Source organism: Solanum lycopersicum, chromosome 9 (assembly GCF_036512215.1).
Source record: "Solanum lycopersicum chromosome 9, SLM_r2.1".
NCBI lineage: Eukaryota > Viridiplantae > Streptophyta > Magnoliopsida > Solanales > Solanaceae > Solanum > Solanum lycopersicum.
The window spans coordinates 50,999,156-51,017,264 of record NC_090808.1 but is presented as its reverse complement, the minus strand read 5'-3'; the positions used below and the strand labels follow the sequence as shown (position 1 = coordinate 51,017,264).

General features: G+C 34.8%; 1 protein-coding gene across 1 annotated transcript; it reads left to right on the top strand.

Moving 5' to 3' along the window:
• The first annotated feature begins 13,535 nt into the window (after nucleotides 1-13,535).
• LOC101257106 (galacturonosyltransferase 8) lies at nucleotides 13,536-17,836 on the top strand. The gene is given in 6 exon segments (XM_010328182.2): nucleotides 13,536-13,781; nucleotides 13,855-14,073; nucleotides 14,075-14,336; nucleotides 14,371-14,450; nucleotides 16,728-17,070; nucleotides 17,303-17,836. Coding segments are annotated over 6 exon segments (1,533 nt in total). The 3' UTR covers nucleotides 17,686-17,836.
• Nucleotides 17,837-18,109: the final 273 nt, after the last annotated feature.

Genomic DNA, 18,109 nt, shown 5'->3' with positions numbered 1-18,109 from the left:
ATTTTCCTGCTTGTACAACTTTCAATTTAGTTGTTTAGGTTTCTTATACATATATGATCTCCTATATTGTGAAGATGGTATTGTCTATATGAAGTACGCTTATTTCAGCAAAAATGTAGTTGTTCTTAAACATTTTCTTGTCCAATATTAATAGAAATTATAAGTTTTTTTATATAGTTAAGTGTCACTACATCTTTTGCTGATTATCATGTTGTTCAATGGTCAATGTGAATTCAATGTTATTGTAATCATTCTTTAACACCATGTAGTATTTGGTTAACTTGATATTACACTTGCTCTTTCACTTTGTGCTCTATCTATTGAATCCCCAAGTTAACCATATTTTCCAATTAGAATTGTTAAAAATGCCCTCTTAACTTGCTTATTTCTTTGGGTTCTCTGCTTGTTCCCATTTGGAAGTTTTAACTTTATGTTCCTTTGTGTACTTTTCTATGTTGTCCTAGGTTTTGATTCAATGAAATTACTTATGGAAAAGCGTAGAAATCTCACGTCTTGGATTAGAGAAATCAAAGATTGTATTGATATTTAAAATTGTTTAGTACATACTCTCAAGAAACCTTACCACTAGAACAAGAACCGGGTTCTTGTAAGTTTGTTTACAACAGAACACGAAAACTTGAAGCTAAAACCTTCCTCAATCAAGGAAGGAAAAACCTCATTTTATTTATTCAAATATGATGATTTATGATTATAACTCGATAACCAATAACCTCACCACAACAACAACTCTCGATTAACCATAATCGACTAAATCTACTCTCCAAGAGGCCAAACCCACCTCTTGTTACAAACCTTACCAAAACTCGACTCTACAAGAAGCAAAACCCACTTCTTGTACAATGAACCTTAAATAGAGACTCTAACTATGAATCAGAAAACAATGTACACACTCAAGAACTTAACTTTGTGACAGTTTCGAACTCACACGCTTTTACATGTTGAGTAGCTTTGGCTTTCTTGATTCTCGATCGATGTAAAAGTCTTGAATATCTCTTCTGCGTTTGATCCCTTTTTATAGACTTATGAGAACTCAAGTTCTTATCGTACAAGGATAAGAATTATAAGTATGGTATAAAAAGGAATACAATTTGTACAAACCTTTTTATACATAACTTTCCTTTTTAATTATCCTTGACATGTACACAAACTTCAGGTTTTTCTTGTTTGTTTCGACTTCTAAATACGACGCAATTATGTCTTTTCTGTACGTGTTTGTTTAGACCCGCGCCTTTGCTGCAATTATGTTTCCTGTTACTGTATCATTGCTTCTGTATTGAATATGTTGATTACTATATTATTGCTCCTCCACCGCAAGTGCGTCATTAGTTCCTCCAAATATAATATCGTCTACATAAACCTGAACGATGAATAGATCTTCACTTTGTTTTCAAAAAAAATGTATTATCAGTTTTTTCCTCTAGAATACCCATGTATGAGAAGGAAAGTGGACAATCGATCATACCATGCTCTTGGTTCTTGCTTCAGTCCATAAAGTGCTTTATCTAATTTGTATACGTACTCAGGGTGCTCGGTGTTTTCAAAACCGGGAGGTTGTTTTACATATACCTCTTCTTGTATTTAGAAAGGCACTTTTGACTTCCATCTGAAAGAGTTTGTTCCATATGAGCGGCATATGGTATCAATATTCTAATTGCTTTTATTCTTGCCACGGGTGCAAAGGTTTTATCATAGTCTATCGACTCTTCTTGGTTATATCCCTATACAACTAGCCTGGATTTGTTGCGTATGATTTGTCCTTGTTCATCAAGCTTATTCTTAAAGACCCACCTTGTTCCTATCACTGTTCTGTTTTTGGGTTTAGGAACTAGGTTCCATACTCTGCTTCATTCAAACTGATTTAGTTCCTCTTGCATAGCACTAATCCAGTCAGGATCTGATAATGACTCATTTATATTTTTTGGCTCAATCAGGGATACATAGGCAGAAAAGGCACACATATTGCATAATTTGGCTCTTGTAGAAATACCTAAATTTAGAGGAGTAAGAATATTTTGTAGAGGATGTGAACCTTGATGCTTCCAACTATGAGATTGGATGTTGGAAAATTCTTCAAACGCAGGAGGACCTGTTTTTGTAGTATACTTATCTTCTGTTTCAGGTGTTTTAGCGGAGTAAGAATATTTGTACACACATTGGTCCAGACAAATCTAATGGCATGGTAGTACTGACTACCAACTTTGATTTGAATGATCTTACATGTTTTCTATGAATGCAGGTTCCACATACTTTATCATTGCTGAAATTTTTGGTTGGTAGTCCCTTAACCAGGTCCTTAGATATGAGTTTTTTTTTATTGTTTACATGCATATATGTCCCATTCTTTTGTGCCAGAGCACAGGGCAATTGGAGACTGCACTCAGGCACTTGAGAGTGGTTTTTTGTGACTCCAAAATATTTGTTTTATACATATTCTTATGTCTCCTACCTAGTAGAACTAGTTTCCCAAACACTGAATTTACCACCCTGCATTCTTTATCTGTAAAGAGCACATTGTTTCCTTTGTCGCATATCTAAGACACACTAAGAGTAGACCATTCACATAGTGTACGTTGTCAATTGCATGAGTATCCATAGACCCGACTTGTCCAATTCCCTGAATTTCACCACTTTTTCCATTACCAATTCACCACTTTTTCCATTACCAAAAGCAATGTTTCCTTCTTTGAAGTTTCTGAGTGAGAGAAAGTTACTTTTATCTCCAGTCATGTGTCTGGAGAATGCACTGTCCAAGTACCATTGTTTTTGCTTCCTTCTCACTGATCCCTTTTCATACATGTCTTCCTCTTCTTCTTCTTTATCTTCTTCAGAATCTGATCCAGCCATAAGGGCTAGTATGGTTTCTTGGGATCTGTAGGTGTCCTTTTATTCTTTTGTCTCCATGGCCACAAAGGCGAGAAAGTCATATTCATCAAATTGTTCTAATGCAAGAAGTGATTTATTTTCTGTCTCACCATCATCACATTCTTCGTCAGATGAGTTTTCCATTGTTGTTAAGGCTCTTTTCATTGAAAGATCTGCTTGTTGAATCGTTATTCTTCTGTTTGAAGGAATGAACTTATCTTTCTTGATATCTTTTCCCTTCTCTGAGGTTGTTCTTTTCTGCTCCAAAGCCTAGAGTGGACAAAATTTTATGAAATGATATGAACTTTGACACTTATGAAAGACTTGATTTTTAGTGTTTTCATTGGTTCTCTAAAGACTTTTCTTTTGGAATGTTTGTCCTCTTTTTAGCATTCTAGTGAACCTTTTGGTCATAAGTGCAATATTTTCGTCCTCGAAGTCTTCTAGTGCAGTAGACTTTAGAACCAGGTTCCTTTCCTTTCTCTTGCCTTCGATTTCTTTTTCTTGATTTTTCTTGAGTTCGTATGTAATGAGATTTCCAATTAGTTCATCCATGGCCAGTGCATCTAAGTCGCGAGTTTCAGTGATAGCTTCGACTTTGCTTTCCCAAGACTCAGGAAGGACACTTAAGAGTTTTCTTACTGCCTTTTTGTTGGGAACTATTTCTCCCAAGGAATACATCTCATTAATGATTGAAGTGAACCTGGTGTGCATGTCTTGTATAGTCTCGCCGTCTGCCATTCTAAACAATTCATATTATCTATTTAAGTTATCAATTTTGGACTTTTTAACTTGTGTTGTCCCTTCATAAGCTGTTTGTAGTGTTTCCCATATGACTTTAGCATCTTGACATAATGAGATTCGATTGTATTCATTTGGTCCTATACCACAGATCAGGATTATCTTGGCTTTGGCATTGTTCTGGATTGCGAGTTTGTCTGCAACATCCAAGTCCTTTTTCTCCTTTGGGATTTTGGTGATCCCATTAGTGGCAGTTTTCATAGGTATAGTTGGTCAGTCCAGGATGACTACCCATAGGTAAGTATTTTCGCTGATAAGATGATCCATCATATGATTTTTCCACCATTCATAGTACTTTCCATTAAACAGTGGTGGTCGTGTCTGTGAAGCTCCCTCTTGTGGGGTAGGTGTTGCTGCTATTGAGTCTTTTCAAGGTATAAATCTTTTAACGAAAAGACCTTCTCTAATACCAATTGAAAAAACCTTACCCCTAGAACAAAAACCAGGTTCTTGTAGGTTTGTTTACAACAGAACACAAAAATTTGAAGCTAAAACCTTTCTCAACCAAGGAAGAAACACCTCATTTTATTTATTCAAATATGATGATTTGTGATTACAACTCAATAACCAATAACCTCATCACAACAACAATTCTCGATTAACTATAATCGACTAACTTTACTCTCCAAGAGGCCAAACCCACCTCTTGTTACAAACCCACCAAAACTCGAAGCCAAACCCACTTCTTGTATGATGAACCTTAAATAGCGACTCTAACTATGAATCAGAAAACAATTTACACACTCAAGAACTTCTTAAACTCTATAACAATTTCGAACTTACAGGCTTTTACGTGTTGAATAGCTTTCGCTTTCTTGATTCTCGATTGATTTAAAAGTCTTGAATATCTCTTCTGCATTTGATCTCTTTTTATAGACTTATGAAAACTCAAGTTCTTATCGTACAAGGAGAAGAATTAGAAGTATGGTACAAAAAGGAATACAATTTGTACAAACCTTTTTATACATAACTTTCCTTTTTAATTATCCTTGACATATACGCAAACTTCAGGTTTTCCTTGTTTGTTTCGACTTCTAAATACGACACACTTATGCCTATTTCTATACGTGTTTGTTTCGACCCGCGTCTTTGCCGCAATTATGTTACCTATTATTTTATCATTGCTTATGTATTGAATATGTTGATTACTGTATTATTGCTTCTGCATTGGCTTACAATATGTCTAGCATCAAAACTTGATAATCGTTATCCCCGCCATCATACTCCTTATATAGGAAGAGAATTGTAGAGTCCTAAGTTAACTATACTTAAAGTCCTACTACAATACCTACTACTACTACTACTAATGCAATTATAAATAATCTAATCTTAGTGACTATAATCCTAATCATAATATAATTCTAGTCTAATATAATCCTAATTAATATAAGTTGTCTAATCCTAGTCGACTCTAATTCTATAACAGTGTTGTAAACTCGTAGTAAGCTTTGTTGGACCAAATTCTTTGACAAGTTCCAATCATCATCTTCCTTCATCTTCAACATTTCGATATAGATATGTCAGTCAACTTCGTTCAACTTGTTTCATTATGTTCCAATCATCAGTTTTCTTCTTCTTCTTCAATAAAAAAGTAGTAAGCTTGTCACGATCCTATTTCTCGAATCATGATGGCACCTACTATGCCCCACTAGTAGGTAAGCCAACACGTGACCTAAACATCAAGTAATGAGCGAAACGGCAAAAACTAACGAAAATAACAATCTAAACAAGGACTATAAGGCGGAAGCAAACCAAAATATATATAAACAGAAACATCTCCCAGACGCTAGAAGTCACGAGTACAGATTATCTAATAAAGAGTACAAGTTTCAATAGTGGACCACGACAAATCGTGTCTCAAAAGCAACAAGACTAGCTAAGACAAAAGAAGGAGACAGGAGAAACCCAAAACATCAAGTGCTCACCCTTGTCTACGAGTCACAACTGCAACAAAATGTTGAAACTAAACACCATTGATAACTGGTACTGGACCTGCATCACGAAATAGATAAAGAGTGTAGCATCAGTACCAAAATAAAAGGTACTTAGTAAGCATCAAAGGTCGACTGAGAAAAAAAGGGTAAAAACAATAAGAAAGGAGAAAATCTAGACACAAAGAGGTCAAAGCGGGTACAAAAAAAAGCACACAAGTATACCAGGAATAACCTAGTACAGATAAACTAAACTTAACAGGACCCCGGTAAATCTAGAAGGTACACTCGTGCGCAAGTTTAAATAAAACTTGAACAAACCCCTATAAGCCTGACAGGTACACAAATAGTTAAGTCTATTGAGAAAGAAAAAAATCGGGCTCCCAGCCCAAAGTAACAAAGATAATCCATCAGACTCCACCCAGCCAGCGGTGCACTCCCAGCCCAGCTAGAAAGAGTGACCCCAGGGGGCACCCTACCAAACAGTCCACTCCCAACCTAGCTAGAAAGAGGGAACCGGGGGTGAGGTTGATATCGCAAGTCATCCTACCATTCAGTCAACTTTCAGCCCAACTAGAAAGAGCGGCCCGGAGACACTTAGCCAGCAGCATACACCCAACCCAGCTAGAAAGAGAGGCTCGGGGGCAGTTGCCGAAATCACTGTGTCTACCCATCCAGTGATACCCTCCCAACCCAGCTAGAAAGAATGACCCCAGGGGCGATAGTATCTCCAATGAGAACCAATCCAACAACAGCCATCATGGAACGTCGTCTACTCTATGAAATCACAGAAAAGGCTCCTAGTCTATGCTATCTCAATCCCACACCTCTAGTGATGCACCGAACCTTCGAGTCTGCTACTCCGATCTACAAGGAGCTAAGTCATCCGAACAACATCGACAGGAAGTCAAGGTTATCCAGCCCACACGGGTCATAAGTCTAAGGCAACACTAGTCTAACCTAGACTAAGGAAATCATGTTCATATTTAAGGATGAACAAAGCGTACAAAACACAAGATACAAGCATACAATAGCATTTAGCACATAAGCATGCAACTCTACTAACCCGATTAACATGGTACTACACCCTAAATAAGGTCAATGGATCCTAACATAAGGTATCTAATCAAAGTAAAGTAGAAAACCAATACCCACCCCCAATTCACTCCAATTGACATGCTTTTACACAATTTTAAGCTCAATCTAATAGAAAGGAAGTTGTAGGCTACCTTTAGGCCAACCGTGCATGCTCCAAATCACTTTGCTAGAGCTTATCCTTTCCGAATGCCCTTGAACGTTATTACTCTATCAAATATAGGATCACAACGTTAGTACGCTCATTTAGACACAAAAATCACAACAAACGGAAATGGGTCAATTTTGGGAGTCAAAACAGAAATCGTGGGACTCGCATCGAACTGTTTGGATATGGCTCTACCAAAAGACTCAAAACAATACCTCGATCTTATGTTCTGGGACACAATTCGGGGCTCAAAACACCGAAAAACCCCAACATGCAAGAAACCCATACTTCAATCAACTTAAAAGAAACATGCAGCAGTGTAAACTAGGAATTTACAGGAATCGAAAGGTGCCAAGCCCTTTTTGAACACTCAACGACATAGCCACCATACTTCCCAACTCGTGGGACTTTGAATCACCCAAAATCGATCCAAAATGATAGAGGTGTGACCAAAACAAGACAACTAAAAACAATAGCTCGAAAAAAGGGCCTAGCAGTCAGGTTAATTGCAGAATTTACCTCGAAATACGTACACCCGACAACATCCAAAAACTCTATACCAAATCTAGCAAAGTACGAAGCTCCTGCACTTCCAATCACCTAATTAGGTTGAGAGATAAGAGAGTTAAGAGGTTTTAAAGATTTCCAAAATGTGCTGATTTTTCTGTAATTTATAGCATATTTTTCTGCACTTTTTCTCGAAAACATAAAAACTCTGATAGGGTGCTCCGAACTCGTTCAGAACCCCGTGCAATCAGATCAAATTTGATATTTCTGACTCAATAGCGCAGTCAAAATTTTCATACAAAGTTATCTTGACAAAAAAATGGATCTAGACCAAACTCGATATTTCAAAGCTAACCGCACTGACAAAATTGCTCCGAATATTGCCTTAAGTCAAACATAGGCTTAAACTTAAAGTTCAAACGCCTAATTGCACAAACTCAATTGAAAACATCGAGAGTCGTGTCGACCATGCTACTTGCCTATAAGAGCTGATGGAATCGTCAGAATTTGATTCCATTGTCATCTTCTTAAAATTTTGATAAAAATAATCGTTCGAGGTTCATAAGCTGCAAAAACACTAAAACTCGCACAATAACCAAACGAACAACCAGGTGACTGAACTGTCACTCCCAACAAGTCATAAATGACTTGGGTTCACTATAGAGATGCTCTAAATGACACACAAAAGGTAAAACACAAAAATGACCAAGAGGGTCATTACACAGCTTTATAGTAAATATTGATTTAGCCCTACTTGCTCCTTTTTTTTTACTGTTAAGAGTATTGTATTGAAGTTCTTATTTGTGAATAATGTATAATAATCTTGACATGTAGATATGATGTTAATATAAATAGGATGCTTTAGTTTTCAAACTCATCTAGTTAGGGGTGTTTGTAATTCGGTTTGGATCGATTATTGATTAAAATCAAAACCAAACCAATCTGGTCGGATTTTAAAATTTCTAAAACCAAAGGAAACCACACGAAAAAATAATTGACGGTTTGGTTGGGTTCGGTTTAGTTTTTCTGGTTTATCCGATTGGAAATTAATAGTAATTTTTTTGAGGACTTAAGTCGATAGATACAAACATCTAGCACATGAACAATCCGCAGAAAAGTTATTATCGGTTCAATTAAGTAATTAAGCAATACTAGAGTTACCATTACATGAACAAAGTATTCCAATTAAGAGAAAGAGTGACTACTTAATGTGAAATAAGGTAGGTAAAGACTAAAATGGATTTTTAATGACTTGGACTTGGACTTAGAATTGATATAGTTGGACTTGAGAAAATTGTAAAGTCAAAGACATAAGTTGATTAAAATTCAATAAAATATTTATATTTTATTTATGAATAATATATAAATAACTATAAAGTTTATATATCTAATTTATCGGTTCGATTTGGTTATTTTTGTGGGATTCTTTAGTAAAACCAATACCAAACCAAACAATATCGGTTTTCAAAATTTAAAATCAAACCTAATCGAACTCAACCAAAAATCAATATTTTTAATCAATTTGCTTCAAATTACGATTTGTTTTTTTTTAACCATGACCAACCATACTTCCAGCATCCATATTTGTCCTTAAATTAATAAATCATGATTTGTTATTTGTAGTTGTTTAAGTTTAATAGGCTAATTCATTTTGTTAGAGTTATTAGTTGTTTCTTGTAATATGTTTCTCATCATTGTTGATTTATGATCTTGAGTTGTTTAAATTACCATTGTAATTCTTATCGACTTATTTTCCTTACATGAACTTTTTCGAGTCTGTGGTGGACTCCTTCTCTTTTGCATCCTCGAGGTGAGCCATAGAAGTTCAATTTTTCTCCATCGAGTTAACCTTAAATGTCTTGGAAATAAGGGAAGTTTATCTGAAAACAAATTACAATTTTCAAGTCCCAAAAGCTCAGTAGGGAGTTGTATACAAGATGTATACAACTATATATATCGATATACTGGTCAAAATGAAAAATACAGGGCTAAGGCGAAATACATGTGTTCAGAAGCAAGAAATATATGACAAGTGCTGATACTCACGCTCATATACACTAATAATACACTGATATATATCTGGTGTATACGAAAAAATGGAAATTGGGTTAGTGCCAAAAAATTTGCAGCGAAATTGGATCAAGAAGGGGGCCTAATTTCCTTATCTCTTTTACTCTTCTAATTGGTTTGACTATGCTAGACTAATTTTATTTAACTTTAACTTTAGAATTATTAATTAACTTACTTAGATCCTCCAAGACATGAGTGATTTTCTGTGTTGGTTTACTTTTAATACATTTTTTTGTATTCATTAATTTATATCAAGTATACCGGTCAAATTTTATATCTTTAATAAAGTTAAATCTTTGTTCTCAAAAAGATATGTTCTTTAATGCTTTTCACTTAATCACATTTTTAATCATTTTAAAATTATTTTAAATTAAAGTATTTTTCTGAAATAAAATTTATAAATGTTCGTCAAAAATTTTTCAATTAATTTAAAAATACTTAGTCATTTTCTCAAAAATGTTATTCAACTTTTGTTCTTCAATTTATTCGAAATACTTTCATGCTTAAATTATCAATTTGATTTAACTTATTATTTTTAAAAAATGAGTCAAATAAATTCTGATTAATCTAATTTTATTATAAGTCTATTCACTTGCATTTTAATTCAAATGTTTCATTTTAGGCCAATTTCTCTAAAAAAAAAATGTGTCATTTTTTAAAATTATTTTCTCCAAGTTAATCATATATTGTTAACTTTTTGTTTTATTTATGTTAAGTCCTTTTTCTAGAAAATAGTCAAATATTTAATTTAAGTCGTAGGATAACCGCATGTTAGCGGATATTCAATACTTTAAAAACCTTCTTGAAGTGTAAATAAGAATTCCTTACCTATTTTCTCTGAATTTTTAAAGACTTAATTTGTTAGTCTTTAAATTAAGTTTTTTTAATTTTTTAAAAATTAAATGGCGACTATTTTATTAGTATTTTTTCTCAAATTATTTTATATTTAGAACATCTCAAAATGTGATTTTTCTAGAGATAGTAGAATTACGACATAACTCACACAATTTGGAGGACTTGCAGAAGAGATTTGATAAGGTTAAACGCGTGAGGATGTTTCAATTACACAGGAATATCACAACAATTTCACATGTGACTGACACTGTCTCCACCTACTTCACTAAATTGAAAGAACATTGGGTTGAATCTAATGTGATACTACCTTTTCCCAATTGTGGTTGTCCCAGATATAAGGAGTATCTTGAACATTTGCAACAACATAGTGGATTGAATGATGCTTATGCACAATCTAAGCAACAGATCCTTAAGAACATGACTAAGTCTAGTTAAAATCGATGTAATGACATGATCATGGAAGAGGAGAGTCACATATATGTCAATGACTCGAGGAAACCTACTCTAGGGGATTGTCATGACATTGTGCTTTTTGGAGTGCACGAGGACCAAGATCTTCTAACAATGGAAGGAATGCGAGTTAGGGTCGAGGAATACCACCTAATTGTGGTTATCAGAAACCTAAGAGGAACTGGAATGACCAATGCGATCATTGCAAGATGTATGGCCACACAACGTTGGATTGCTATCAACTCATAGGTTATCTAGAGAATTTTAAACCTCTGGCTAATCTTGCATCATATGCAACAAAGGCACATCAGTGTTTTCCTCAGGGTTCTTACATTGGATATTGACCTCCATACATGTGTCCTAGTCATGCAAATGGTTACTCAGGCATTAGAGGCAGCATATCAACTCATGTAATTGATTATAGTGGGCATCACTTTACCGCTGGACAACCTTTTGGTGGTGAACTTCATATAGGGACCAATTTGGAGCTGGCAAAAAGGGTATTATGCAACAGCCTGAAGTGAGGACCAAGTCCTCATGTGTGTGATCTTAATAGTGTTGAATAATTATTACATACTAGCTTTTATTATTGTCTATCACTTGTACATGTTGCTTGCCACTTGTTAAGTATTATAGTTAATTTCCTGTTATACGTTATGCATATTAATTTTTATTTTGAGTCTAATAATAATATATATTCAGTATATGTCCTGTATTGATCCATAGTTGTATCTTTCTTCGTATTTTTAAACGAGTGTATCAACATATTGGACTTATAATCGTATTAATATATTAACATGTTTAAATTTTAAAAGTAATTGCATACACTAAAAAATGTTTACTTCAAATGCATTAATAATTTAAAAGTAGTAAGTGCCCGTTTAGATTGACTTAAAAAGAGTAGTATTTAAGTAAAAAAAAAACAAATAAAAAGTAAGAGGAAACCTAGTATTTAAGTAAAAAAAAAAAACAAATTAAAAGTAGGAGGAAACCTACTTCAAGTTTTTAACTTTTTAAAAGTCATTTAAAATTATTTTTAACCTTATCAAACATTTTCAAAAACTAAAAAATGACTTTAAAATAGGCTCAACCAACTCTCAAGTCAATCCAAACGAGTTCTAAGTCAAAAAAAATAATAGGAAAAATCCTACTTTTGATTTTTTTTAACTTTTTATAAGTCATTTTTAATTTATTTTAGTTTTGTTATACACTCCCAATAACTAAAAAAAACACTAAACTTTTAAGTCAAATCCAAACAGGTTCCATCTAAATAAATGGTAAAAGAAAAGTAGTTTACTTCAAATGTAGTAACAGATAAATAGTAAGTTTTAAATAAAAGATAGAGAAAATACATTATATATATATATATATATATATATATATATATATATATATATATATATATATATATATATATATATATATATATATATATATATATATATATATATATATATATATATCAAATTTGACTAGCAAAATTTACTTTAATTCTTAAACTACACAAGCGTTTAAATATCTCCTTAACATTTTTCAAGTGTTTTAAACACCTTCTAAGGAATGACGTGGGAGGGAGAGGGAGTGTACTCTCCTTGAAGCACGTGAAAAACTAAATGTTTTTAAAGTCCTACATATGGCCTTTTTTTATTGGTCAATATATAAATTGAAAAATGCACAAGTACCCCCTTAAAATATGCCCGAAATCTCAGAGATACTTATATTATACTAAGTTCCTATTACCCCTGAGCTTAATTTATAAGTAATTTTCTATCCCTTTTCGACCTACGTGACACTAGCTTGAAAGAAAAAGTCAACTAGTGTTGGACCCACAAGATAGTGTCACGTAGGCCAAAAAGGGGTAGAAAATTATTAATAATAAGTTCAGAGGGATAATAGGACCTTAGTATAGTATAAGTGTGTCTCTGAAATTTCGGGCATAGGTTGAGGGGTACTTGTTCATTATCCCATATATAATTAATATTTCAAATATTTTTTCTTGATATATTAACTCTCTAAAAATATGTAATTTTTTATTTAGAGGTATATAGAATTAGTGGTTCTCCTTTTAATTTCTTTAATTTTTTTTCTTTTCATTTTGTTTGTATTCCTCAATACACTTTTTTCTCCATTGAAAAAAAAACTATTTTCATTTTACTATTTCTTTACTAAATCGTAAAATTCAATACCAAAGTCATTTTATTGACGTTGATTTTGCTCTATATTATTGATGTCGATTTTGTAAAGTAAACTTTCTTGAATTTTGAGTGACTCATTTTGATTTCTAGATTTATTCAAATATTTCTCATAGAATTTATATTTTTTTATCAACTTTCTTATGCAATGTTCATTTCTTATTAGAGTTGTCAAGAAAAACTTTGACTTTTTAAAAAAATTATTCTCCAAGAGGGTAAATTCGTGGGGTGGGTTCGAAATAGATAATATGAATATTATAGTAAATTTTTTCATTCTAATTATTTAAAAAAATTGTTGAATAGTGAAGAAATAGAAGAAAAATAAGTATTGAAGGTTGAAATGGTGAACAACAAAGAAGAAAGAAAGAGAGTGAATGGAGATATGCATTTATAAATTAATTAATTAATATATTTAATCTTAAAAAGTGTTTAATAAAAAATACTTTCATGACTATGATGTAACGGGTTAAGGGGTATTTAAAACACCCAGTATAATTTAAGTATTAAAGGATTTTTATGTAGTTTCCATGAAGATAGGTAGAAAATTAGAAATGAGTGGATAAACACAAGAATGAACAAGTAAATGAAATGAATAACAATAATATGGTCCGATTGCTGCGGAATCCACTCTCTTATTGTTGCATTTCCCCTGTCAGTTTCGGTGCTTCTCAGAACTGTTCCACTCCGGCCAGTTTCGATGGATCTTCAGAGCTCCATTCGGAGAATCGGCCGTTAAAGCACTTTATCACCTTTAGATTTTTCACCATTTTTGTCGCGGTTGCCTTTTTCCTTTTAACATCTCTCCCTTTTCTCTACGTCTCCTCCTGCAATAGTTCCCATCATCGTCTAGTATGTCCTATCCTTCGCTGTTCAATCTTCTATGCCTTTTTTTGTATTAATTCCATGTTTTTTGTTTAAATAGGGTGATTTGTATGGGGTTCGATCTAATAATAGTTCCATTCTAGGCTTGAAATCGAATCCTTTTAGCTCAAGGGTAAAAGACACTGTTTTTGCACTGAAGGAGCAATTAACCCAGGCAAGTAAGCAAGGTGCTTGGATAGCTGCAAAGTCTATTCCAGAGAGTATGCATTGTTTGTCAATGAGGTTGATGGAAGAACGCATTGCACATTCGAAGAAATACATATATAGATGATGGGAAACCTACTCCATTGGAGTTTGAGGATCCTAAGCTTTATCATTATGCAGCTTTCTCTCATAATGTGCTTGCTGCTTCAGTTGTTATGAACTCAGCTGTAAATAATTCGAAAAATCCATCACAACACTTCTTTCATATTGTGACTGATAAAGTGAACTTTTGGGCTATGCAAGTTATGTTCAAGATGAAAGATTACAGTGGAGCTCACATTGAAGTGAAGGTTGTTGAAGATTTTAAGTTCTTCAACTCCTCTTATGTCCCAGTGCTTCTTATGTCCCAGTGCTTCTTATGTCCCAGTACTTAAGCAACTTGAATTTGCAATGATGCATGCAACCAAGGATAATATGAAATTTAGGAACTCCATTGTAACGACCCGTTTAGTCGTTTTGAGCAACAGACTTCAATTCTGGAAAAACTGGCAGAATGGACGGACCCCACGACGGAACGTCATGGGCACGACAGACCGTCGCAGGGTCTCGTTTCTAAACACTTAGAAATTCTGAAATTTGGGTGCTGAAATCGACTCTCTGAACTCTGTGACGGACACGCAGGACGGACCGTCATAGGCACGACGGACCGTCGTGATCCACTGTTTCAAAACACTTCAACTCTTGAGAATTTGGTACAGGGAATGACTCTCTGAAGTTCGTGACGGAATGGCAGGACGGACCGTCACACGCGTGACGGACCGTCATAGATTGTTCAGTAGAAATTGACTCTCTGACCCTTGCGACGACCTGTAGGACGGACCGTCGCAGGCACGACGACCTGTAGGACGAACCGTCGCAGGCACGACGGCCCGTCACAGGTTGCGCAAATCCCAGGCAGAATCGGATTTCCTTACACGTTTTAAGGGACGTTTTTGGAATATTCTTTCCTTAATTATAGATTTCGTGGGTTTATATTAATAACTCAAATTCTTGGGGGTTAAAAGAGGTAACCCTAAGTTAATTAGCAGGGTATTATTGTCATCTTTTATTCTTAATTATATATTAATTAGGGTAAAAGAAAGAGGGTTGAATAAAGAAAACTAGAAAGAACAAAGAGAAGGAATGAGAAACGAATTGAGAGAGAAACGATCGAGAAGAAGAGGAAAACACCAAGCTTTGAGGATTAACTTACTTGATCGCAATTCTTCGGTGGAGGTAGGTTATGGTTTTCATGCTTTCATAGTAAACTCTTAATAGAGAATGATATGTATTGGTAGTATTGTAAACCCTACTATATGCTTAAATGTATGTTTGCATGAATATGATTATGTGATTGTGATAAGATAATCATGATGAAAATATTGAATCCCAAATCTTGAAAAGAAACTTTAATATACATTATTAATGATGATGCCTTGGTATAGAAGAAGGCTTGATGAATTAAAGTAATGGGATTGATGATGCCTTGGTATAGAAGAAGGCTTGATGAATTAAAGTAATGGGATTGAGGATGCCTTGGTATAGAGAAGGCTTGATGATTTACAAAATGATATTAGTGGATCAGGTGTCACGAACCGACACGTAGAATTAGTGGATCGGAGTGTCACGTACCGACACATAGTATTAGTGGATCGGGTGTCACGAACAGACACGTAGAATTAGGGGATCGGGTGTCACGAACCGACACGTAGAATTAGGGGATCGGGTGTCACGAATCGACACGTAGAATTAGGGGATCGGGTGTCACGAACCGACACGTAGAATTAGGGGATCGGGTGTCACGAACCGACACGTAGAATTAGGGGATCGGGTGTCACGAACCGACACGTAGAATTAGGGGATTGGGTGTCACGAACCGACACGTAGAATTAGGGGATCGGGTGTCACGAACCGACACGTAGATTTAGGGGATCGGGTGTCACGAACCGACACGTAGATTTAGGGGATCGGAGTGTCACGTACCGACACAAGAGGATTAATGAATATGAGGGAGCGGAGTGTCACTTACCGACACAAGAGAAATAAAGATAATGAATCTTGAAAGATGTAAATATACTCAATCTAATGAACATGATTCCCAAATGAGTATGGTATTGAGGCTTGAGTCCTCATGTGTGAACTTGACGGTAATTGTTAACGATATAGTGCTTGTTGTTGCTACATGTTGAGTATCATAGTTGATTTTATGATATTACTTGATATATATCGATTTCTATTTTGAGTTGGCCGATGATATCTACTCAGTACCCGTGCTTTGTACTGACCCCTACTTTTATTGTTTTCTTCGTGTTTAATTGTGGAGTGCAGCAAACGTGCCGTCATCTTCGACTCAACAGTAACTCTAGCCAGTCTTCGTCACATCGGATCATCAGGGTGAGCTAATGCTTCTAGCTTAGACTGGATCTTCTTCTTCAAGTCTTGATGCCTTGAACTTCCGGCATGGACTAGCTTCTTATGTATTTTTAGCTTTTAGAATACTCTTAGTTTAGTCATTTGATTGTAGATGTTCTTGTGGTGATGACTTCCAGGTTTTGGGAATAATAGATGTTGAATATTGCTAGTTATTGAATTGGTTTTATTAATGAGTTTAAGTCTTCCGCATTACTTTCTGTTGCTATTACATTGAAATGTTAAGGTTTAGATCGGTTGGTTCGCTCACATAGGAGGGTAAGTGTGGGTGCCAGTCGCGGCCCGGATTTGGGTCGTGACATCCATCTGTCAATAATGAACCACCTTATGTTCTATTTGCCCGAAATGTATCCCAAGCTGCACAGGATTTTGTTCTTGGACGATGATGTAGTTGTTCAGAGGGATCTGACAGGCCTCTGGAAAATAGATATGGATGGTAAGGTGAATGGAGCTGTAGAGACATGTTTTGGTTCATTCTATCGTTATCGATAATTGATGGATTTCTCACATCCATTGATTAAAAACAAGTTTAACCCCAAAGCATGTGCATGGGCTTTTGGAATGAACTTCTTTGACTTTAATGCTTGGAGGAGGGAGAAGTCCACTGAAGAATACCATTACTTGCAGAACATGGTGAGATGCAGTTAGCTTCTTTGAAGTTTCTAGATTAGTAGATGTCATAGTGTTCTGTATTAAGCAAATATATCTCCCCCATATATGCTTGCAGATGTCTTCTGCTTCTCCATAGAGTGTGTGATATTACACTCTAGGTTTTGTATTGCTAAAAGTCACATTGTCCTATTTCTTAACTGGGTTTAATTAGCTTTTTCCAGGACTACTTTTAACTGCAAGTTTATTCATTCTGACTAATAGAGCTACTAATATTTTGCATATTGAAAATCGGACATTATGGAGATTAGGAACATTGCCTCCAGGTTTGATCACATTTTACTCCACAACAAAGGTACTTGATAAGTCTTGGCATGTACTAGACCCTCACTTTAATCCAAGCGTCAGCATGAATGATATCGGCAATGTCTCTGTGGTCCATTTCAATGGGAATATGAGACCATGGCTCGATAATGCAATTAACAAATTTCGGCCTCTTTGGTCGAAGTATGTTGATAAAGAAATGAGCATGTGCAGGTATGTAATTTCAAGTTTGGTGATGGTTGAACATATGCTTGATGGAGTTAACAAGCTAGTCCTACGAGCATCTCCTGTTTGGCTTGACACTTCTCCCTCACACGTGAAGTAAGTATTCAATTTTAAACTTACTATTATGTCTACCTTAGTTTTAGCATTTTTCTTTTTCTATGTCAATTCAGTGTTTCAGTTTTCAATTGTTCATAATTTTTTACCATTCTTAGCAGCTGGGAAAATTATTTCAACTGATCTCTTAGGTTTGAAGTTTTTGTCAGTGTATCCTGTCAATTTTTAGGGCTTAATATATTTTGAGGATTAAGCAACTCTTATCTGGAAATTTGTGACTAGGTAACATCTTGTCTGGTATTTAATTGTCCTTCATGTATGCTTGCTACCATTTGATTTTTGAATATGGGCCCTTCAAGTTTTCTTTGCATAAAAATATATAGTTTGACATGGCAATTAAAGAAGTGATCTCTACCTTTTCTTTTATTGTCAATCCTTCCCAAGAACATGCCAAGCTTTGTTTTTGAGAA